At 36.2% G+C, this 24,883-nt stretch overlaps 2 protein-coding genes across 2 annotated transcripts in view; one reads left to right on the plus strand and one right to left on the minus strand.

Annotated features, from left to right (window-relative positions):
• The window catches only part of LOC106052985 (gamma-secretase-activating protein-like), a 41,341-nt gene that overhangs the window by 13,329 nt on the left and 3,129 nt on the right, over positions 1-24,883 (minus strand). Inside the window, exons 3-21 of the mRNA XM_013208464.2 lie at positions 23,992-24,048; positions 23,796-23,865; positions 22,829-22,879; positions 21,951-22,115; positions 21,485-21,534; positions 20,580-20,756; positions 17,132-17,181; positions 16,982-17,022; positions 16,787-16,887; positions 16,564-16,615; positions 16,320-16,397; positions 14,923-15,015; positions 10,718-10,769; positions 10,331-10,533; positions 9,156-9,313; positions 8,870-8,939; positions 7,770-7,867; positions 7,174-7,398; positions 6,070-6,309 (exon numbers count right to left, since the gene is read on the minus strand). Coding sequence (XP_013063918.2) covers positions 6,070-6,309; positions 7,174-7,398; positions 7,770-7,867; positions 8,870-8,939; positions 9,156-9,313; positions 10,331-10,533; positions 10,718-10,769; positions 14,923-15,015; positions 16,320-16,397; positions 16,564-16,615; positions 16,787-16,887; positions 16,982-17,022; positions 17,132-17,181; positions 20,580-20,756; positions 21,485-21,534; positions 21,951-22,115; positions 22,829-22,879; positions 23,796-23,865; positions 23,992-24,048 — 2,031 coding nt within the window. The remainder of the gene's footprint in view (positions 1-6,069; positions 6,310-7,173; positions 7,399-7,769; positions 7,868-8,869; positions 8,940-9,155; positions 9,314-10,330; positions 10,534-10,717; positions 10,770-14,922; positions 15,016-16,319; positions 16,398-16,563; positions 16,616-16,786; positions 16,888-16,981; positions 17,023-17,131; positions 17,182-20,579; positions 20,757-21,484; positions 21,535-21,950; positions 22,116-22,828; positions 22,880-23,795; positions 23,866-23,991; positions 24,049-24,883) is intronic.
• LOC129926022 (myb/SANT-like DNA-binding domain-containing protein 4) lies at positions 2,854-5,595 on the plus strand. The gene is made up of 2 exons (XM_056027836.1): positions 2,854-4,085; positions 4,623-5,595. Exons 1-2 carry the CDS (start codon positions 3,512-3,514, stop codon positions 4,634-4,636), a joined length of 588 nt encoding a protein of 195 aa, XP_055883811.1. The 5' UTR covers positions 2,854-3,511; the 3' UTR covers positions 4,637-5,595.

Raw genomic sequence — 24,883 nt, forward strand, 5'->3', positions numbered from 1 at the left:
GACTTTTGTTCCTGAACTAATGCTATTTGGTAAATCATTTATGTAAATTAAAAATAGTAGTGGACCCAAGACTGATCCTTGAGGTACACCTGAGTTTACTGTTATCGGTGTTGATTTAGAGCCATTTATTATTACAGTTTATTCTCTCCCTATCAGAAAATCTTTAATCCACTGATGCAGTGGACCATTAATGCCGAAATATTTTAATTTTTTAAGCAAACTATGGTGGTGAACTTTGTCAAAAGCCTTAGAAAAATCTAGTAAGATAGCATCTATTTGTTCGCTATTATCTAAACCTTTTGAAAAATCATCAATTAGTCCTATTAGTTGTGTTTCACATGATCTATATTTCCTAAATCCATGTTGGTATGGGGTGAGGACATTGTGTTTGTCTAAGTGGTTTATGATGTTGCTACATATTATGTGTTCTAGGATTTTACATGTGATGCTGGTAAGTGATACTGGTCTGTAGTTTCCTGGGTCAGATTTTTCTCCTTTTTCTTTTTTAAATAGGGGGGTGACATTAGCTTCTTTCCAGTCCTTTGGTACTCTGCCCTGGTTAAGCGATGATCTATATATTCTATACTAAGACTAAGAATCTAGTCTAGATCTAGACTAGATGGTAGTAGATGTTATCAATCTAGATCTAGATCTAGTCAATCTAAATCATACTATAACTAAATTGGATCTAGATTGCTGAGTAATGTAGAGAATCATGACATAACGTAATGTCTAGCTAGACTCTAGATAGATCTATTCCTGTATAACAAGTTATCTAGATTCTAGATCTAGAATCCAGATCTAGATCTAGACTAGATATCTACAATGTCACTCAATGTGTTTTGAATCGATAGCACTTCGATATTTTTTTCAATACAAATGAATAGGGGAATCAGGGATTCAACATAATTAATTTCTACTAATGAACTTACAAAAAAAAAAAAAAGTCACGTTGGTATATCAGCTAACTGACGGTACCAACCCACCACTCCCTCACTCTCGCGTTCTTCATTTCTAGACTAAATCTAATTACTTTTAAGAATCAATCAACGTATAGATCTGGACACAATGTGTTCCCTCACCTTTTCCTTCCCCCCCCCCCCCCCCCCCCCAACAGGACAGCTTAGCGTGACCTCCGTGACCGCTCGCAAGCTAGTCAAGAGAGGGAAAAAAAAAGGATACGAAATGCGTAACGCAAAGGGTTAAATGCGTATTTGCAAACTGAGTCATTTTTGGGAGATTTTGCGTAACGAATACGCATTTTGCGTAAGGGTAGGCAGGTCTGTTCTTATGTTATTCTCCATTAAACAAAAACAACCAAATTCCTAAAAATTATTCACACTGTGAAAAGTCAAGTAACTTAATTTCTTTTTTTAATCAGCACTTTTATAAATAAGACTTCTTTCCTATCATTATTTACAAGATAAGATTATTTATTAATACATATGATACAAATAAGAATATCTTCTAATACAAAGTTATTTGAGGTGCAGTGGCTGAGAGGTAAAGCGCTTGGCTTCTGAACAAGGGTCCCAGGTTCAAATCCTGGTGTCAGGGAGAGGTATGGCGAGAATGAATGTTAGTTTGATATTTTGGTATGATTGTTATATCCCCTTGTTATGAATGCGAAGTGTTGCACATGTTGTGAACTGAGTGATAAGTCTTCGTTGAATGTGCGAGAGAATGTGTTAGTCAGTAAGGTCTTGCTCCCGGTCCAGGAAGGTTGGACGTTTACTTCCTGGACTGGTATTTATGTATTTATAAGTTTATGGACTGGTGTTTTGTTTATTAATATTTACTTGAGCAATATTGGATATTAAAATATTGATATATTCTTGGAGATTTGGAGTTGGAGTTGATGTGTAGGCTATCTAGTGGTAACTGTTCTTATTTGAGTAATTAAACAAGTATTGTTAAGTGTTATTGAGGATTCATAGCCCCCAACGAGCCAAGTCAAGAAACACACCAACCAAGAGAGACAAGCAGCAAGCAGCAGTACATATATATATATATAATTAAGACATCTGACATCTGGAGGCTTCGTCCGGGCAGGTATCGTTGTACCTGTTACCTGTATTATTAAACACCAGTGTATTAACCGGTGTACTAATACAGTATTATTCTTGACATCTATCTGAGGGCTAGTCCGGGCATGTCTGTTAAACCTGTTATGTCATTCGTCACGTTGAAGAAGTCGATAAGAAAATAAAGAATAAGCAACACAAGCAAAGAATAGGATACCTAATTTTTTGAGCTTCGTCCGGTCTGGGACAGTAACTATTTTACATGACATTGTCTACTAAAGTTGGATTCAAGGCAATCTGTATTATTTGTAACCTACTACTCGTTGACATTTTTGGGCCTCGTTCGGCCAGTAATTGAGAGTCTTTTAACACACACTGAAGAACTTGACATTGTTTACATTTTTGACACACACCGAGAACACGGAGGAACTTTTTGTGTTTCGCCATCAACACGTTATTGTTGAACTCAAGCAGTCTACTAGAACTCTACGAAAGGTCATTGACTAATTTGGACTTGCAGCTACTTCTTGTATACCGAGGTCATTGCGTCATCACTACTTAAAGAGGATCACCATTTAAAGAGACATCACCATTTAAAGAGACATCGCCATTTAAGGACACATCGCCATTTAAAGAGACATCGCCATTTAAAGAGACATCGCCATTTAAAGAGACATCGCCATTTAAGGACACATCGCCATTTAAAGAGACATCACCATTTAAAGAGACATCGCCATTTAAAGAGACATCGCCATTTAAAGGGACATCACCATTTAAAGGGACATCACCATTTAAAAAGACATCACCATTTAAACACTACTACTATTACTACTACTCACTTACTATTGGACTATTCTACATGAATGCAATTACTCGAGTAATCGTGAATTATCTACCTTTGTTACATTGATGTTGGATTATACTGGACTAGAGCGACTTGGTCATCGTTGAACGTAAAGTAAATTGCAAGTGCCTGTATCACTGTGTCTAACCTATGGGACTGACTTGATTATTTGTATATCTGGTATCTTTTTGGATTATTATTGCACTAACTGACTAGATAATCATTTTTTTTATGCACCCATTATTATTACTATTAGTATTATATCAATGTTTGAATAATTTTGTTTTGTATTTGTTTCATTCTCTAAATCTGCTGTGAGTCATAAAGCGTTTACAAGGAGGCCGAACAGCGACCTGACACTCCAGAAGTTCTATATTCTTAAAGCAACACTGTCGTGTGGAAAGAGTTGTCATTTCTTTCCTGGCATCAGACACAGATAAGTTGAGTTTTCTTTTGTCTGTTGTATTGGGCATTCAGGGTTGAGTGTACATTGCCTTTTCAGTAGGGGAGATAAAGGGTGAATTTTTTTGTTGATCCTTTTTATAATTTATTGTCTTATGTAAATTGAACGTTACTTGTTAACTTAACCTTTATAAATTAATTTACTCTTATTCAGTAATATTTCTTATTATTTGTGATTATCATGGACGAGTTTAAACCTAGGTCAATTGAGGTATTAATAGAACAGGCCCACATGTTTGGGATTGAGGGTGATGAACTACGAGAGTTTGTTTTAAACCAACAAAAACTAGATCTAGAAAGATTAAAAGATTTAAACCGACAAAAACTAGATCTAGAAAGATTAAAATTAGAATTAGAAAGAAAGGCAATAGAAGTGGTAAAGTTGGAAATGGACGAGTTTAAACCTAGGTCAATTGAGGTATTAATAGAACAGGCCCACATATTTGGAATTGAGGGTGATGAATTACGAGAGTTTGTTTTAAACCAACAAAAACTAGATCTAGAAAGATTAAAAGATTTAAACCGACAAAAACTAGATCTAGAAAGATCAAAATTAGAATTACAAAGAAAGGCAATAGAAGTGGTAAAGTTGAAAATGGAACTGGAAGTAAAACTGTCATTACTGGGAGATGTGAACTATAAAATAGAAATTGACAATGACATATTAACTAATGAGGAACAAAATAACTGTCAGGATATTGATAATAATATAAGTGGGATAGAAGATAATGAAGAAATTGAGAATGTCTTATCAAGTAAGAAACTAAATGATTGTAATTATACTGTTAATCATATTAATGAGATAGAAATTGGAGAAGTAATAGAAAATGCCTTAACTACTGAGGAACTTATTGATATTAATGAGATAGAAATTGGAGAAGTAATAGAAAATGTCTTAACTACTGAGGAACTTAATGATAAGGAACTTATTGATTGTCAGTTTATTGACAATAATATTATTCATGTTCTGAGACCATTTCACAGAGTACACAAACCATTAAAGAGATTAAACCTAACAAAAGGAGTTTATCAAGTTGTTGGTACTGGTAAAGTAAAACCAGAACCCAATAGGCTACAAATGTTTTTGTACCTAAAACTTCCAAGAAAAAGAAAAAAGAAATCTTGACGTAGTGTTTCCCCTCTCCCTGTTGCTGAGAAGGTGATGTCCACGAGGGTCACCTGAATTCCCGAGTGCGACTTGGCAATAGAGAAAATTCAGCATTGTCTGTTTTCATGTATTTTAATTATTTTTTTGTACCAAATCTTAATAGTTATTGTGTTTATCTAAACAGTACATCCGAAATAGCTTGCTGTGTGTTGCACCAAGTAGATGGCTTCCTTCCGGTAAAGTGCAGAGAGCTGACATATAGAGAGCAGCATTACTTCATTAGTAGCGTGAGTGTCCAACGCCTAGACAGATACCTCTGATACCCAGGAGGATGCACAATTCAGTTTGACCACAGACCATTGTCTACTAGCAGATACACTGTCAAGACTTAGCATATTTGTATTAGTTATAATTGATAGAATTCATTTTTTCCCCAATACAATGTGAAACGTGCCTTTAACTATTAGAGATGGTATCTTGTCGTATATTATTGCTATACATAGGAGTTGATCTTTTCTTGTATGTTTGCTGTTTTACATATTAAATATTAACGTGGGAAGGACTATGCCTGCAGACTTCAAATTGTAATTGAACTCTCCATGCCACTATTTTTTTTTCTCATTTATTCTTTTCTCATTTATTCTTTTCTCTCTTTCCCTTTGTTGTAAATAGCTGGACATATTTCTTTTGTTAGGTTAATAAGGGCTATTTCACTTTAATGTACACTATATACATTTGTGTGTAGATATATATGTTTATATATATGTATATAAGTATGTGTATGACACAGTGTGTGTATGTATGTATATTTATGTATATATTTGAATGACTGTTATCTAATAACAGTCATATCGTGAGAGGGGGGATGTCAGGGAGAGGTATGGCGAGAATGAATGTTAGTTTGATATTTTGGTATGATTGTTATATCCCCTTGTTATGAATGCGAAGTGTTGCACGTGTTGTGAACTGAGTGATAAGTCTTCGTTGAATGTGCGAGAGAATGTGTTAGTCAGTAAGGTCTTGCTCCCGGTCCAGGAAGGTTGGACGTTTACTTCCTGGACTGGTATTTATGTATTTATAAGTTTATGGACTGGTGTTTTGTTTATTAATATTTACTTGAGCAATATTGGATATTAAAATATTGATATATTCTTGGAGATTTGGAGTTGGAGTTGATGTGTAGGCTATCTAGTGGTAACTGTTCTTATTTGAGTAATTAAACAAGTATTGTTAAGTGTTATTGAGGATTCATAGCCCCCAACGAGCCAAGTCAAGAAACACACCAACCAAGAGAGACAAGCAGCAAGCAGCAGTACATATATATATATATAATTAAGACATCTGACACCTGGGACTTTTTATTTTAGGATCTTTGAGCGCCTGACTCCACCCAACTCTAATGGGTACTTGACATTAGTTGGGGAAAAGTAAAGGCAGTTGGTTGTTACGCTGGCCACATGACACTTTCAATAGATTACCTTTTCATCATTTGCCATATAGATGGCAAGTTCTGAAAGGGGAACTTTACTTTTACAAAGTACTTTACAGTGCTTTACAGTGAAAGATTTATATAGGAAAGATTTATACATGGTTCTATATATTTAAATATGAAAATTTTTTTAGTCTTTTACCAGCATTGACAATCTCCTCTTAAAAATGTTTGACTCGGATGATATTTTTCTCTGAAGAAACAAAGGAGCTGGACCTAGCACCATGTCTGTTCGACTTTGGCGGCCACTGCTAGCTGAAAGATCTAAGACAGTTGACTCTGAAAGCAGTGATCTCCTCATGGAAGTAGTTATTTCTGTGATTTTCAATGTGTATACTCCATCAAAGAATGAATCCTCAACATGCATAGCATCCCACAGCAACTACATTGATTGTAAAATATGAAAATAATAAAGTAAAAATGCTAATAAAAAAATAAAAGGTCTTAGGTTTTAAAGTCTTTTACATTTGAAAACCACATCACAAACAAAGATATTAGAGACAGGGTTACTGCAGCGACTGGACCCCATGATGACCTGCTGACTATGGTAAAAAAAAATGCAAGCTAAAAATCTATGGCCATATTACAAGGTGTTCAGGGCTAACAAAGACCTTCCTTCAGACAGAGAAAGCGATGGGAAGAAAACATAAAATAATGGATGGCCTGCAAAAGACAGAGAGGAATGGAGAAAGACTGTCGACAAATCTTGCATGGTGCCCCAATGGTTGAAGAGACTAAGGGATAGGTAATGGTAAAGGTTTTAATATTTATAGTAAAATACTTCGTTATACCAGGAAGTACAAAGCAAACAAATACTCAGTTTTATACTTATAAGAAAGGAACAATGAAGGGTTCACATTAACCATACAGAAGAGTTATCTCATCTTCTTTTTGATAACTCTTCAAAAGAGAAAAGTTTATTAATTTGAAAATTCTCACAACTTAGTACCTAACCTATTTTACTTACAACAAAAAAACTTAACATAAAATTTGTAAAAAAAAAAATATATAAGTAAGGTGTACAATATGTTTGAAGAAAATTATTTTTCAAAATATTTTACAAAATGTTTACACTCAATTCAATTCAATAAAGAAATTTTTATTTGTCAAAGTTGGTAAGAAAAGTCTAACCTTTAGTCAAAACATAAAGACACAAGTAATATTCCTTATTCCTCTTGAGCTACATTTTATACTCGTTTCAAACTTGGTTAAATGCAATAAGAAGAGTGAGAAGAATGATACAAACTTTTCCGCCAGCTTCTTCCATTTCAGCTTGCCGGTAGGTTCTCATCACTGTCACGTGATCAAATCTTGTTGGCAGTTCTGAGTGTCGAAGCTTGAGTCTGCGTATCAGTGTCTCCCAGTAGTCCTCTTTAGACCTACTCTTACTGTCTTTTATAAGTTTCTTGTTATAGTCCACCACCTCTAGAGGCATGTATGAAATGTGAGCCAGGCGCTCACCAGCTGAGTTCTGAAACAGAAGGTATGGTATATATATAGATTCAAACTTGATTAGAAGAATCATCATGATTGATATGATAGAAAGCTACTTCTGGAAAAAGTATTTTGTTTTAAACAACCAACTGAATTTGAATTAGCAGGCTGTCAGAATGCATCAAAATAATCAGAATAGCCTATGGTTTCAAAAACAGTCATATACAAGTTCAATCCTATTTGACTAAAACTGTAGGGTAGAATAATCTGCATATCAAGTACTTAGGTCTAGATCTGCAGCTTTGTAGTCTGTTTATATGTAATGGTGTAAAAAAAATATTTTAAAATTAATTTAGAAAGCAATATATTAAATTGGCAATGTTCAAAACAATTTGTGTAAGCACTGACTTTCTCATATTGCCCTCGGAGTGTCTGTGATGCTGTGAAGGCCAAAAGGTTCAAAACCTCTCTGTCTACCTGTTTCTTCATTTCTGCATATGTTGAAGCTGAAACCAATAAAAAATTCTTTAAAAAAAAAGAAGTTAGGATCAGTCATGTATTTAAATTTGTAATCAATCTAGACTAACAATATTAAACACAAATATTTTTACCATTTCCTTTTGTTTAACGCAATGTCATGCTTTTAGCTTTCTCACTAATTCAAACTTGAGTGATAAAGCCTCCTCATCCTCCTTAAGACAATATACTAACCCTTCTGCCACCGAATCGCTTATGAAAATAGAAGGTTTTATAGTTATCTATTGTTAGCTTCAAACTTTAAAGTGGCGGACCTACAAAGTATAAAGGGGGGTAATTCAACTTATATCAACTTGATCGGAAATTGGGTGTGAGAGAAATAACCTGTATAAACTTTTTACCAGAGTGAGTGAGTTGATATATGCTTTGTAAAAAAGAAAAATGAAAAAAATTATTACATGTACAACCCATCCCTGTTGAACATTATCTAAAGAATTAGAAAATAAAAAAAAAATAAAAAAAAACATTTATGAACTCTTTGCTCCCATCCTGAAAAATAACAGTCTTATAGAAAGACAACATATTTTTTTACATTCTTTGGGATTCCAAAGAATAAGAGTCTTGATTTTTAAAAAATCACAATAAAATACCATAAATTAATAATTAACCTGCAAGAAATATTTTCTCTCAAGTTTTGTATGAAAAGACATAATGATCCTAATCCACATAACAAAACAATTTACTACAATTTACTAAAAGCCCAATACCAAGTCTATGTCCAAAATTGTGAATGGAACCACCAAAAAGAAAATGATTAATTGATACACAGGCTTACATATCTCCAATTCATTAGAAAAAAAAACAACAACAATATATATATATATATATGTCTTGAGATCAATATAAATATATAAATATATCCATATAAATATGACATGATATAACCTAGATGGACAGGATTTTCACATTAATTATAAGTAAAAATGTCCTTAACTAATTAAAAGATCTGCCATATTTTGTCTAATACTTGCCAACTAGAAATTCTGTGAACATGCTGTTGATTTCTGATATGGTCAAATTGTCACAAAGTATTTCAAACAGCTGTGGACAGAAAAAAAAAGAATTTGATATTATTTGCATATTCTCTTTCTGAAGTAATAAAATAAATACATACTAAATGTAATCAGAATATATCTTAACCTATTGCTACATATTAAAATGGAAATAAAAATATCTGAAATATCATGATTATAACAATATGATAAAGTAAAGATTCAGTAAAGATTTGTATGTTAAAATTGTGAGTCAAATGTTTACCTTCTTAACAATAAAAAAGTCTTTGTTATGAAGAATCATATAATGAAGGATGGCTAGTCGCGTCTGCCAATATGTATTTTGGAAACTGTCCAGAATCAGGTCAGTGTTGAGGACAAGCTTTAGCATACAGCCACTACGATAGTCATACAGGTGTTGGGCTGATAAATACATTAGTATAAAAAAAAAGATTTAAAAAAAAATGGACTGTAATAAGTTAGAAGTACTTTCCTTCAAGGGCACATACCTATATAGATTATTATTTTCTTTTTGCTTTTGTATTGCAAATATATGCTCTAATAGCGAGTGCACTCTGGTCCAATCTCTTTTGTGGACTTGTAGGGGAGAGAGGCAAAATGGGAGAAGGTTTTCAAGCTACCTAATAGGTAGATGCTCAAAAATCGAATTCAGATCTATTAGATTTTGAATGAAAAATTCCTACTTCACATCAGGATTAGAACTTAAGCCTCATAAATTAGGTAGTCTCGCAGTTTGTGCCACTCAGCATAACTAAAATAGCAGTCAGAGATAACGATAGTGTTACATATCCAGCATTACAGATTTCTTTGTACATGCATTATATAGATCTACATTTACCTTTTCACACAGCCAACATTAGATAATATTTTGTCAAAGCCAGATTGATGATGACTAAAGCAATTCAGCGAAATGAAAAAGGAAATAACAGATCAGTATTTAACTTTCCTGCTAGAGTAGTAACAAAAGAGATGACTACTTGGGACTTACAATAAATCTGGAGAGAGTAAACCAGCTTTTGAATAAAAATAAGTGAGATTGGGTAAGAATATTTGACAAAACAAATTTACATGATGAAAGCTATCTAAGAGATGATTGGCTAATTATCCTGTACATTTAAATTGGTTGTTTGTGGCCTGAGAAAGGAATGCGATGGCTAGATTGTTTGATCCTAAAATTGTCAATGTTGAGGTAATGAGACACCAAGGTCAGATAAAAAAGTGCTGCCATCGGATAATCTACATCCGATAAGAAACAAGTGTAACACTCGCTATTTTGTGTCACGTTATTTTGATAAATTTCATGCTATTTTGTTAATGCCATTTTGTCAGTGCTTTATTTTTTCCCTTTTTTTGTCGGCTAACCATAGTAGTATAAATTTTTTTTTAAACTATCATTTCACACTGCAAATGCAGACCTACCTATGGATCCTGATTCACGAACAAATCCTTGGCAAGGCAATAGCGTCTTTATGTTACTGCAATATTCAGAAAACACTGGGATGGACTTATGAGCAAGTGAATTGAAGGAATGTCTGTCTCTACTGATACTGCTGGTCAAGGAGGTTGAGAAATGTGACATGCTGGATGTTTGGCTTGAGGTCATCTCATCTTCAACATTAAATCTTTAAAAATAAACCCATATTTTGCATAAACATATATATGAATGATTCTTGAGTCTTAAACTGAAATTACACTGAAAGTTAGGAACTTTTAATTTAAGATACACTCCAAGGACCTCTACTCAATAATGTGCTGTCATATAGATGTACCAATATTAGTAATGAAAATATAAAAAAGTAGTCTTACTTTACTGATATAGGTCTTGGGTGAGGAAATGACTCTGAATCAAATGTATAATCTGTAAATAAAAACAAAATTGTGGCCAAAAAATGTGAGAACAAAAAATTCACTAGTTTGAATTGGAACCAAACATTCCTTCATTTTGCAATAATAGACTTTCTTTACATAATTGGGAAGGTAGACAAATGTTAGTAATTTTTAATGTAACTTCAGCATGGCAAACAAATCAAAAGAAATAAATCATTAAGCTAAACTTAAACATAGTGCATAAATGTCGCCATACAGGTCGAGAATTTTGGGTTTTCGAGACGGAGATCAGCAAGTCTGGGGCAGTCAAACAGAATATGAGGCACGGTTTCCTCTTCTTCCCCGCAGCGGGGGCACCATGAATCAAAATTTGGCCATAGCCGCGAGAAATATGAGCCAACAGGACAGTGGCCTGTCCTGCACTGTGCTACAATAGCTTGCTCAGGCCTGGACAGCCTCCACCACGGGGAAGTGCGGTCAGAGCGCCTCATGCGCTCCCAGACTCCACGGGCTTTTTGGGACTTGTCCCAGCACTCAAACCACCTTTCCATTTCTGTTTTTTGTATTATAGCCAGGGCTTGATGAAAGCTTACAGCCTGATCAGTGGGTGGAATTTGCCCTCCCTGGTGGGCCAAAGAGTCTGCAATTGTGTTGGCAGTCACACCTATGTGACTAGGTACCCACTGCATTATTACAGCTAGGATTTGAAGGTCGTTAGATGAACGGCTTTGCTTAGTGGCATTAGGGTCTACTAATTTCAAGCGTATGTCTGGGGTCGTTGGGCGACACCAAGGGGGAAGGGGATGAAAGCGTTGAATGTTTTGTCGGTTGGTGGAGAAGCCAGCTTCATCAGATAGTCTAGTGGCATGATGCATAAAAGACTGCATCTGGATACGTCTTCTGCATCTCCAACCATCCACTAGTTTTCTAGCTGGGAGGTATTCATCCAGCCTTTTATACCGCTCATAGCAGGTCAGTACTGACATTTCCCTCTTAAGGTTTAGTGGACCTATATTAGCCATTATTTCAGCCGCATTTACTGGACTTGTCCTAAAGGTTCCACAGACAAATCTTAGTGCTTGGGACTGTATTTTATCAAGTTGTTCAAGAGCAGTCCTAGAGCCATAAATTTGCACAGGTAGGCTGTAGTCTATCTGTGATCGGACTGCTCCTAAATACAGGGATCGGAGCATGTCTGCTCAGGCTCCCCACTTCGTGGATGCCAGCTTCCGCACAATGCAAAGTTTCCCTGAGGCCTTTCTTACAACATCCTGGATGTGCTCACACATATTTAGTTTGCGATCTAAAGTTACACCAAGGTACTTGGGTAGCTTTTCCATGCTGAGAGCCACTCCGTTGAGGGAGAGCTGGAAAGGTTGCCCGAGAATGCCAGTCCCGAGCGTGAACAGAGAATAGACCGTCTTGGAGGTGTTTATTTCTAGCCTCCATTTTTGTGTGTATGAGCAGAGCATATGGAGATCTTCTTGTAACACTTTTTGTATAGAGGTTGCGCTCTTTCCGGATTTCCAAAGGACATTATCATCAGCATATAGCAGCTTTTGGCATTTTAGCTGAGCCGGTAGGTCATTTATGAAGGCCGTGAAAAGGGCGCACAACAGGACAGAGCCCTGGGGGAGGCCGTGCTCGAGGGTCATTTCCCCTGAGACTTCTCCGTACATCCTTGTTCTTATTGTACGCTCTTGTAGGAAGTCTCTAATCCAGTAATATATCCGTCGCCGCACCCCCACGGCTCTTATCTTATGAAGCAAACCAGGCCGCCATACTTTATCATATGCCTGTTTTAAGTCAATGAAGACTGCGTATGTGCTTTCGGTCCTTTGGAATCCATCTGCTACGCTCTGCACAAAGATGTTGACTTGGTCTATAGCGGACATTCCAGCCCTGAAACCAGCCTGTTCTGGAGCTATAAGACGGGCACTCTCAAGGTACCAAACCAGACGCTCATTTACCATTTTTTCAGCCATCTTTCCCACACAAGATGTGAGTGAGATGGGCCTGTAGCCCTCAGCAGTGGAAGCATCTTTTCCCTTTTTTGGTATAGGAATAATGGTGGCATGTTTCCAGGCCCTGGGCAGATGACCATCTGCTCAGGTTCTATTTACGAATGCCAAGAGCACAGCCCTTCCTTTCCCCCCTACATGCTTAAGCATTTCGGGGGTGATACCATCCGGCCCGAGAGCCTTTTTAAGCTGGCATTTCCTTATGGCAGCATTAAGCTCGCCTATCGAGAAGGGGAAGTTCATCGTTGCCTCAGCATTTTCGGTCTGTGGTTCCTTTCGGTCTTTTTTTTTGTCAGCTTTGTGAGCTTTATCAATGGCTTTTGACATTGGGGACTTCTTGGCAGCCTTGTTGATCTTAGCAAAATATTTGTTCTACAAGGTGGCAATTTTCTTCTTTGATGAAATGGTTACCCCACTGGGTGAAGATAATGGGGTTGCTGTTTTCGTACGCCCAGCATTTTTCGAGATTTCTCAGAAGACTCCAAGCCTTAGAGCTATCCCTTAGGTTTAACCTTGCACAGGTGTTGGTCCAACGTTCTCGTTTTTCCCTGTTCACAGACGTTTTGACTAGTAGGCAGGAATAGATGTAAAATCTATAAAAAGATCTAGATATCTAGGTCTGGTTTTGATTTTTTTAACAATACGAAAGTTCCATTGTCTTCTAAATGTTGAGTTCCTTTTTATTGCTTGACTTGGCTCGTTTGGGGTTACAATTAAATATTACTATTAATAACAATTATTACTAAACACACTTCAACTCCAACTCCAGATCTCCATGAATATAACAATGATACTTTAATATCCAATAGAGCACAAATAATACACAATAAATATTGTTACGAATCTCCCTATCCAGGCTCGCTGCAAATGGCACCAAACGACACCACCAGCTTTAAGAACTTGACAACTCTGGGCTTCAAAATAACGTAATAGTTTAATGTCAATAAATAACAGCCAACACTGTACAATTGGCAGCACGTAATACAAGATTGTACAAATATCTCTCCGCCGTATCAACTCTTGCACTGGTCTCTCTGTCTCGTCTCGGACTTGTACTGAGCCGTTGTAACGAACTGTAGATCGGGAAGTTGTGACTGACTGGCCTCTGATACCTTCGCTCTTTATATAGGGCCCCTGCTGGCCTTCTAGAACCGGACAGAACGTCGCTCGACCATTCTGGGTGGTCAGATGACTACATCCCTCGTGACACTCCTGAGCTCTGTTCACGACGTCGATCCTTCCCGAACCATCATGTTGATACTCGTCTCGGCCGATCGTCGTAACTCGTCACGGTTGACCGCTCGTCTAACGCTGGCCTGGGGCGATTTGCGTCGGCTGACTACACACACACACCACTACCCCCATCTGTGCCGCCACCAGGTTTATAACAATATTAATATTAATAAACAACCACTGCTTCCTGGACCGGGGACAAGACCTCACTGACTTACACACACTCTTGCACATTCAAGGAAGACTAAACCATTCAGTTCATAACACGTGCAAGACTATTCACATTTGTAACTTGGGCCTGGGAGTACCTAAACAAAGGGATATAACTATCATACCAAAATATCAAAGTAGCATATTCACTCTCTCCATTCCGCCCCCTGACAATAGAATATGGCATGCTGGGAGATCAAACTTAGCCTGATTAAGTTTGTTTTGTTTATGTTTTTGACAAAAAGTAAAAGTATGAAAATTAACATGCCCCATAATTTAAGAAATGTCTTTTTTAAAATTTGACTTATTAAATTTTAGCTGTTCAAAAGCTGACTTGTATTTATGGCAAGGGAAAAAAATTGTCCATTACCGGCAATCAGTCGGACTGGCATTTACTAGCAAATTAAAAAATATTTTTAGATGTAATTTTGCAGGCACGCCGGCAATCTGGCATCCATGTGTATTAGAACCAATGTACAGCACACTACTTCAAACTTAATGAAAATTAACATGCCCCATAATTTAAGAAATGTCTTTTTAAAAATTTGACTTATTAAATTTTAGCTGTTCAAAAGCTGAATTGTATTTATGGCGAGGGATTAGAACCAATGTACAGCACACTACTTCAAACTTAAATAACAACTTTAAAAATTTGTCAACGGGAAATATTAATTATTAATCCTGATCTTTCATTTTGTAACATTTGCATAGTGAACATACCATGAAGGAGAATATGGTGACAAGGCTCAAAACTTGGTCCAACGTTTAACAAGTGAACAAAGTATCCAGGCAACATCACAAGAAGGTAACTCCCTGTCAAGACAAGAACAAAGACAATTTACTAAAATATGAAGAACAAAAAACATAATGTGTTCAACCTTTTCATTTGGATGAATTAATAATTAACTAGTTGACCGGCCTTAGGCCACTGCAACCTATGCGACTGCAGTGGGCCCCACACTTTCATAGGACCCGCACTAATTCTAGGTGTACAAATTATTAAATTAAACCATTTTATTTACTAGGAGCTCCTGGAAATCTCCTGAAATTGCAAAATATTGAAAAATATATGAAAAAGTCCTGGAAATATCCGGAACTTATTAAAATCTTTAGAAAACGCATACAAATCTCCTGAAATATATAGACAAAAATTGTCATTTTGGGGTGTCATTCAATATGGAAAACACCAATCCTACACGCGATTAAAACAAAACGGTATTATGCAAAAGCGTAATTGTGGAATCTAGTGAAAGAAGCTTCTCGCGCCTCAAACTAATGAAGAATTACTTGAGGTCAACAATTCTCATAGATAGATTGAAACATTTGGTAATTCTTGCTATTGAACGTGATCTATGTAGGAAATAAAATTTTATGATATGCTGTATGACTCGCTAAACGCAAGGCTTGTAAAGTAGTTCTGTATGTAGTAAAGAATGAATAAAATGCAAAGACAAATTTTTTTTTCTAATACAAACTCTTAAATTTCACTTATTATCCGTTACCCTACCCAAACTTGGCCCAGCGAAATCCGTTTCGCATAGGGCCCCACAACTGTTGAGTCCGGCCCTGCTATTTAGTGAGGGTGAATACAGAGTAGATTACTTGTTCTCCTCCCCCCTCTTTTTTTCGCCGCTAAAACTATGTGGGGTAGAAATAAAAAAAGAGTGATCTTTCCATGACCTCTTGGTCACAACAGTTAAGTCTGGCCCTGCTATTTTGTGACGGGTGAATACTTGTTCTCACCCCTTCTCTATTTATTTCATATTGCAACTCTAGTTTGACTTGCAGAAATAAAAGAGTGATCTTTCCTTTACTTCTTGTCCAAACTCTTGAGCTATGAAGAGAATTATATATATGTAGATAATAATAGAAAATGGCTCATTTTAAATGTCTTTTTCTTTTGCTAAAGAAGCTCTTCCTTCTTAAAGAGAAGTACAACAGGTTGTAGCCAAAGATGGATATAGATTTCAGTCTTAAATTGAAGTTATGTTTTATTCAGATAGAATTGTATCAACTGAATTTCTATGCATGTTCTTGTGCCTTACTATTCTCTTCATAACCAATTTTTTTAGCTCTCATTTTCATTTTAAAAAAAAAGAAAAAAATATGAAACTCACCAACCCACGAGAAGACTAATCTCTTCTGGTTGACAACATGTTTAGGAAGACTAGACACACATCCATAAAGAGTTTTAGCTGTATAAGTGAAAGTATAAATAACTTTAAGCTGGATAAGAGAAGGTATAAATAAATTTTAGCTGGATTAGAAAAAGTATATATAATTTTTAGGGTAAAAAAAAAAATGTCAAGTATGTAAGCATGCCATACTAAGACAATCATCACTTCTGTAACATATACTTACCATGATGGACCATGCTGATATAGTACTCAACATTCTGATAATCATTGGGGCTCTACAAAATAAACATAAATGTATTGGTAAGTGATAGATTAAGTTTTAAATAAACAATAATGCAAAGCATTTTGTAACAATTTTTTTTGCAGAGATGTAACTTAGAGATATGTGAAAAATGGGAGTTGAAGATTTAAACTTATGTTGTATTAAAAAAAACATATTTACTTACTTGTGGCCCATGTTCACTTTTCTGATCAGACATTAGTTTGTGGTAACAAAGACAGAATGTTCCACTTGATTGGGTCAAGACGGAAATGTTCAGTGACAAATCTAACACAATCAGAAAGAAGAAAAAGACTAATTAGCCCACACATTTATTTCATGATGAGTCAATAAAAAAAGCATTAGTCAAGAACTCTTCTACCTGGAATGCCAGTATGAAAAGGAATATCGCCATAATGAGGCCTGAAAAGAAAGAATTGAAGACTTTAAATTACATTTTTAGGGTTCTTCAAAGTGAAGATGCTGACAAACTATTAAAAACAAAAAATCTTTCAACTATGACAGTGCTTACTTATCAGTAGTTCGAATGTATGGAAATGGAAAATTGATTGGTATGCTTATCTGAAAGTAAAATAAAAGCAGATATGTGTTATAGAAAGTGTACACATGTTCAGAAAGTTCATCTTAAATATCTGTACACAAAGTAACCCCCAACATAGTGTTTTTTAGTCTCAGCAAAACATTATTATTTTTTAAAATCGTTTTCTAAATTCAATATTAATTTTTATTCCTTGGAGCTATTTTGGTTAAGTTTATGTTTCCCATGAAGATCCAAATGGTTGATATAGTAGAACAAACCACTGTGGCTAGGGGCTATGTGGAGTTTTGTTGAACAACACAAAGATTCAACAAGCAAATATAAAAAATCCTTTTTTTTTTAAAAAAAAAAGCTTATTTTGAGGGGAAGAACTCTGTCCTTAAAACTATATGTACCAATAATGTACAAGTTATTTCACTTATTTGATATTAAAATAATTAATTACCAATAATTAATGACTAATTGAGTATTTTTGTTCATTGATTCATGTTTTTTTAGGTACAATAAGTAATTATTTATAGTATCAACTTGATCAGAGAATGCATGAGGGAGAAAGATGTCAATAAATTGAATGGTTTTACTAATTATTAGCTGTGAAAATTCATTTGTGATAAACAAAAGTCATTCTATTTTTTTTTATATGTTATATTTTTAAATGTTGTCACTTTTCTTGATGGAAAGAGTTGCTCTAATAAGATTGTTATTCAACAAATCATTATGGCAATATATTGTTGTAACCCTGCCTTGCACCAGTGCTTGAGGTGCGCACTAGCGCACTAGTGAACGTAAACAGGAAGACACTAGGAGAGAGATAATAACATTGCATCAGGGATTGTGAAGAGTCTGAATGTTTGGAAACTAAGAAGCCAGCTTTTGGTGCTGCCTGAAGGTTGTAGAAGGGACCTGGAGCGAAGCGGGGAAGGCTGTCGTTGGTCCACATTCGGGTTGCTGTTTAAAGGACTGGTAAATTAGTAGAAAGACTCTGAGGAAGCTGAAGGATGCTATGTGTTTGTCCTAGTGAATAAACACCTGTATTTATTTCCTGTTACACTGTGTTGAGTTGCATGCCTATTCGTTGAGTGCCTAACCTAGAGTTACAACAATTGGTATCAGAAGTGGGATTTAGGCAGCTCAACGAAAGGAAACAATGACAACGCTGAGGAAGCTAGATGAACTAAGCTGTAAACAGTTAAAAGAGGAGCTCCGAGCCAGGGAGCTGAGGATCTTCTGTGCCAAAGAAAAAATGAGAGAGCGCCTTCGACAAGCCTTGCTGGACGAAGATGAAGATCCGGACTCGTATCTGTTCGAAGTACAACCAGATATCAGAGAGCTCATGAATACCGTGACAGATCAGATGAACTCGTTCCAGGTACAGCTAAAAGAGGTCAACGAGCAGATCTGTACCATGATTAAACAGATAGGTATCAGTACCTCGCTGAACAAGACTGATGATACGTTTGATACCGTGATGAGCAAGACCGACGATCAGATGGCTACCATGTCGACAGGTATAAACAATCCTTTACTCAACGGAGACGCCGTTGATGGTGGCGCTGTCTATGACTGTAATAGTGAGCCGTGCAAGCTTGGCTCCTACGACAAGAATCCTAACATTTGTTGTGAAAGTACTGAGCACAGATCTGATCATGCTATCGTGATTCCTGCCTACACTCAGACGTTGAAAAATAACTGTGATGACGGGACCTCCTCAAAGGGAGAATTCGAGCACCGGAAGACCTGCCAACTAAGTATTTGTCCTGATACCAGTATCAGCAAGAGAAGCGCTGATGGTGGTACAGCAGATGGACACATAGGACGTTGTAAACGTGCCCCACAGATATGTCTTTCAAACAAGCTTAAAGATTATACCGTGTTTGACAACTTGGCCTCCTGGGGGCCCACGGCACATCGAGAAAGCCTGCTGGAGCAACGTGTAAGACAAATGGTCTTGATGACCTACGCTATGACATCCACTGCATCGCTTCTCGCCATGAGTCTGCCGTCGGTGGTAACTAAGAGAAAGGCCAGACAACGGAAACGACTTCCCCTTAACCAAAGGCAGGTCAATTGGAGCAGAAGGAGAAAGCGGCACCTGCAGAGAGCAGTGTGGATTGCTTTGTGGGGAGCACGATCAATGCAATCTGTGACTCCCACTGACCGACCTCCACCTGCACTGGCCAACCGTGAACATGTTTCTTTTCGGGACGAAAAGACTAAGGTGGGGGTAGTGTTGTAACCCTGCCTTGCACCAGTGCTTGAGGTGCGCACTAGCGCACTAGTGAACGTAAACAGGAAGACACTAGGAGAGAGATAATAACATTGCATCAGGGATTGTGAAGAGTCTGAATGTTTGGAAACTAAGAAGCCAGCTTTTGGTGCTGCCTGAAGGTTGTAGAAGGGACCTGGAGCGAAGCGGGGAAGGCTGTCGTTGGTCCACATTCGGGTTGCTGTTTAAAGGACTGGTAAATTAGTAGAAAGACTCTGAGGAAGCTGAAGGATGCTATGTGTTTGTCCTAGTGAATAAACACCTGTATTTATTTCCTGTTACACTGTGTTGAGTTGCATGCCTATTCGTTGAGTGCCTAACCTAGAGTTACAACAATATAATATTTATCTTATGTTGGTTTTATTTTTCTATTACCTATAAAGTAATGAGACTAAAAAAGTATTTATTCTAATATTTAAATTATCTAACCGAAATGTCATTAGGTTCTGATGCAGTTGGTTTTTTTTTTTGCTAGATATCATCATCATCATCCTCAAACTCCATTTGAGTGAGGGATTGATGTACCCAAATCCTATCTTTTATAGACCTGGATAAATACTCTGCCACTGCACATACAGTATACAAAAATCAGGAACAAAAGGCTTCCCTGCCCTGTTGAATCTGAATTAGGCTTGTTTAGGACAAGCATAAAGAGCATGATATATGGCTTCCTTGTCCTAGTGACAGAAGAGACACTGAGTGATCTGAACCATGCCAAAGAGGTGTCAGCGTGGCAATGGCTCATTCATAATTTAATTATAATGGCCTTTTCAGGCTAGGATAGCCCTATCCACATAATTCAGACTCAGTCTGTGTGCTTCATATGCTCCAAGACTTAGCAGGCATTTTGGAATTCATCTCAGAACTCAAACCACTTTTCCTCTTCCAGCTTTTGAATAGTCTCTAAGGCATGGTCAAAACTATTAGTCAACTCAATGGCAGGTGGTAACCTTCTCTAGTCTGCCAGAGAGTCTGCAAAGGTATTAGCAGTCTATTTGAAATAGAAGCACTCAAATAAAAAGCAAAAATCAATAATTATACCACCAACTCAATAAACACACAATGATGATATTCATTAATTAATATATTAGACAAGCAAAAAGATTTACATAAAAAATAAAGCAGATCATTTAATTAATAAGATAAGGTACTTACCATATTCTCCGCCTTGCCATTGTTTTTGAACTGTAGTGTACACATGCTATGACTGACGGTGTCACTATTTGCTTGCCTGACATTGTGAATGTAATGCAGACGCTGATACTGAGCATCCCACTGGCACCACACAAATTTACGAACAATTTGTTCAGTTTTGGGCTGTCCACTCATCATCTAGTGGATTTAATTTAAACATTATATTTAGTCTTGCATTTAGTTGTTTCACCCACTCATTTTTTCACACCATTTAATTACTCTGCCGACTTTGATCAATTAAATGAATACGAATAGGACGTTCCCCTTTCAGACCTTAAGATCTATTGGGCAGATGATGTAAAAGTCGTTTCTGTGGCCTATGGTTAACGAGGGTGTCATGTGGCCAGCACAATGACCGACCGCCTTTACTTTTCTCAACTAATGTCAAGTACCCATTAGAACTGGGTGGACTCAAAGGCGCTCTAAGATCCCGAAATTAAAAATCCCAGTCTTCATCAGGATTCAAACCTGGGAGCCACATTTCAGAAGCCAAGTACTTTACCGCTCAGCCACTGCACCTTCAAAATGAATATGAAGTAAACCAAAAAAATTTTAAGATCTGAACATTGGAAGCTAAAAATCAAGACTGTACAAGTACTGAAACTTTAGAAATCTTTTTAGTAGCCCAGTGCTGTATCAATGGGTGACAAAGTCACAATAGACAGCATTGAAGCATGCTAACATACTCAAATCATGCATTAAATGCAGGAAGTTTAGTATGATAGTAGATACATATTGAGTGAACTGAAAAATGTTATGTCATATAAAAAAAAAGTAGTGACATGATATCAGCTACTAACCTAAAGAAATCAACTAATAATAAACTTAAGCATTAAACATCAGAAAAAAAACAACAAATTACTTACTATTCCTCTTTCTCCTATGCGAGCGGTCGGTATCTTATACAATCCAATAGCTGGAGAAAAAAAAAACAGCATGACAATGTATGTCTTCATGGTAAAAATGACTTTCCTGGGACCCCTATTTCTAATATTACGTAAGTCATTAAGTTCTAAGATTTGCAATTTTAACAATTTCTTCTAGGCTTTTTTTCTGCTGAACAATAGACTCTTACAGGTAGTGCAATGGAAACATAGGGTGGTGTTCTCAACTGCTCTGCACTGTCATGTACTGGTATAGGTTACATTGGGTTAGGGTAATAGAGTGTGTCTTAGTTGGGGTAATTGGGTAATTCACAATTTTTCAAGACTGCGAAGAAGTATCTGCAGTATGGCAGAATAAGCAACATAAAATGTTTGTTTTAAAAAAGGTAAATGATACTTGTGAATAAAAAAATGTGTAAAGGAACAAAGTTATTAGGATGTAACATACATTCTTTGTGCAAGAAGACCAACATATCTGACTCTTTACTATGAGATGACTTGGTCTGCTCTGGATAAAGGAACTGAACTTTGAGAAATGTTGACCTCTCCATGTTGAGAGAGAAGACATTTTTTTCAGCTGACTGGAGCTCTGCCAAGTAGGCTTGGAACACAACTAAATGCCAGTAGAAAACAGGAAAAAGTATAATTTTAATGAATAACAACACAATTTTTTGTTAAATTAATAGAAGATTTACTAAAAAAGATAAAAAATGTGAAAATTTTTAGTTGATTATATTATAAATATGCTTATAAAAAGATAATTAGATAAAATTGTTTCATAAGATAAATAACATCATTTGATTAAATACAGACCTTCATCAAGAGATGTCTGAGAAATATCCTAAAAATACACTGGTTTGACAAAGTAGAAAACACCAAACTGTGGGAGATGAGTGGACAGAAAAATATAGAAGTGCAGATCTTAGAGAGGAAGTGGAGATGGATTGGTCACACCCTTAGAAAAGATACCAGCAACAGAGCTAGGCAGGCCTTAGAGTGGAACCCCCAGGGAATAAGACGCAGAGGAAGACCAAAAAGAACATGGTGGCGCAGTGTACTTGAAGAAGCAGAGAAGACTGGGAAGAGCTGGGAAACCAGCTTTAAAATAATGGTCTGAAATGTCACAAAGTCAAAGGGTACAAAAGCTACCAAAAGTTAATCTGTCTAAAAGCTCGATAAATTATCAGATTCATTTGGTGAAGACAATGCCTTAAAGTTTACTCTCTGAAGGGAAGTTGATAGTGTCTCAAGACAAGCAGCTTTTCTTTGGTAAACATTCTAAATGGCTAACATTTTTTTTAATTTCTGAAGGATAAGAGAATTTACCTTTTTGTTTCTTGTCTACCAATGGGTCAACTGCTTTGGCAATACTAAATGCTTCAAAGAAAGAAAGAAATGTAATAATTTTATTCTGTATGGTGTTTCACATTAACATTACAGTTGAAACTTATATTATAACATGAATAGACTGACTAGTTAAAAAGAATATTCAGATTTTCAATATGTGTTTTAGGTCACCTTTTTACATTTTGTATTTGTATTTTAAAGTGATATAGATAGAGACCCAGGGGCAGATGTATGTGGAGCACCTGGATGAGGATTTTTGTGCAGGCCACTTTTTCAAAAACTGCACATAAAATCTACTAATAGTAATAGGAGTCGCTGTGGCTGAGTGGTTAAGGGCTTGGCTTCCAAACTGGCGAAGACTGGGATTTTTAATATCAGAATCTTTGGGCACCTTTGAGTCCAGTCAGCTCTAATGGGTACCAGACATTAGTTGGGGAAAAGTAAAGGCGATTGGTCATTGTGCTATGGCTACATAACACCTTTGTTAACTGTGGGCCACAGAAACAGATGAGCTTTACATAATCTGCCTTATAAATCGCAAGGTCTGAAAAGGGAACTTCCTTTTTTATTTTATTAATTATAATACTTACATCTAAGATCATGCTTTATTTTAGAGAAAGAAATAAAGCATTTGTAAATTTAAACTCTTATTCATTCTTTTCAAACAAATATTTTATTCGCACTACATATTTAAGTAAAAAAAAATTATATCGAAATTTATGGCCATAATATTTCAAGTATTGTCTCAGTCTGTAAAAAGTGAAAAAAATGTTTGAGAAATAAAAAAAAAACAAACTTTCTGACCCGACAAAATTCAGATATTTTTAAAAATCTCTATGGTGAGGGTCCCTCTCTTGTAGAACCCTGCCTTCTCTCCCTTAAATCCGTCCCAGTAGAAACCTATAAAATATTAAATTTGCATTTGCAATACAGTAAAGCATATTACCTAGTAATGTCTTCTCTATATTGACAGAACAGGAAACAACCTTGACATGTTTTTTATAAGTGTAAATCACCTGACAGGGAAATTATGAAAAGAGTTTAATATTACATAAGTGAAAGTTAGCTGCTCTCTAATTTTTGAAGTTTTAAAGTTGAGATTTAAATATTTCAAAAAATGGATTTTATAGACTGAGACTTACAGAATACTTTTGTGCTTCTGGTTCATATAATCCAAATACTGTGACAAACAAGTCGGGCTAGAAAGAAAAAAAAAAAGGTACATATATATCTATTGCTTAACCAGCTGTATATGTGTACAAAGAAAGATTTTCTACATTAGATGGCATTAAAACAAAGAAAAAATTTTAAAACATCTTACAAAAGTTCTGCAAGATGTTCTTCATATTAATAATAAGAAGCAAGCTATTAGTTTTTAGTTCCTACATAATTGTTTAGCAAATTAAATTTTTTAAAAAATCTGTTTGGTTTGTGTTACATGTTTTGGATGTTCCTTCAAAATTGAAGATTTTTACATCCTGGCTCAAACCTCAAAGCAGGACAAAGGGGTGATGGGGATGGGCAAGATTAGAAACCAGGACCATCGATACAACAGCCCAGATTTACCAATTGTTCTTGTTTAGCACATTTTCATACTTGTAGCTTTCTCAATGCGCTATGATCCTATTGCTTGTCTGGACCAGTTGGGGAAAAAATTGGGGGGGGGGGGGAGAAGGGGGTATCTGTGTGAATGTTACAGTGATCATTTTTAAAATCAATAAAAAAAAAAGTACAACTTGAATTTGAACTCAAGCATCCTTAAGAGGACTAATTCAACTTATACCTCCAAATCTGTCAAGTACAATTTTTTTTACCTTATTTGATACCAAACAAAATAATTAAAGTTCTTTTACTAACATCACCTTTCAAACAGGCTGTGAGTTTTCATCATGCTCTGGCAACAATCCAAAAAACAGAAATGGGAAAGTGGTTTGAGTGCTTGGACAAGTCCCAGTTTGGGAGCTAATGAGGCACCCTGACAGCACTTTCCAGTGATGGAGGCTGTCCAGGCCTGAGCAAGCTATTATAGTACAG

The sequence above is a fragment of the Biomphalaria glabrata genome, chromosome 4 (genome assembly GCF_947242115.1).
Source record: "Biomphalaria glabrata chromosome 4, xgBioGlab47.1, whole genome shotgun sequence".
Taxonomy (NCBI): Eukaryota; Metazoa; Mollusca; class Gastropoda; family Planorbidae; genus Biomphalaria; species Biomphalaria glabrata.

Coding starts and splice junctions, on each gene's coding strand:
- LOC129926022 (XM_056027836.1), top strand. CDS start 3,512: ATGGACGAGTTTAAACCTAGGTCAATTGAGGTATTAATAGAACAGGCC.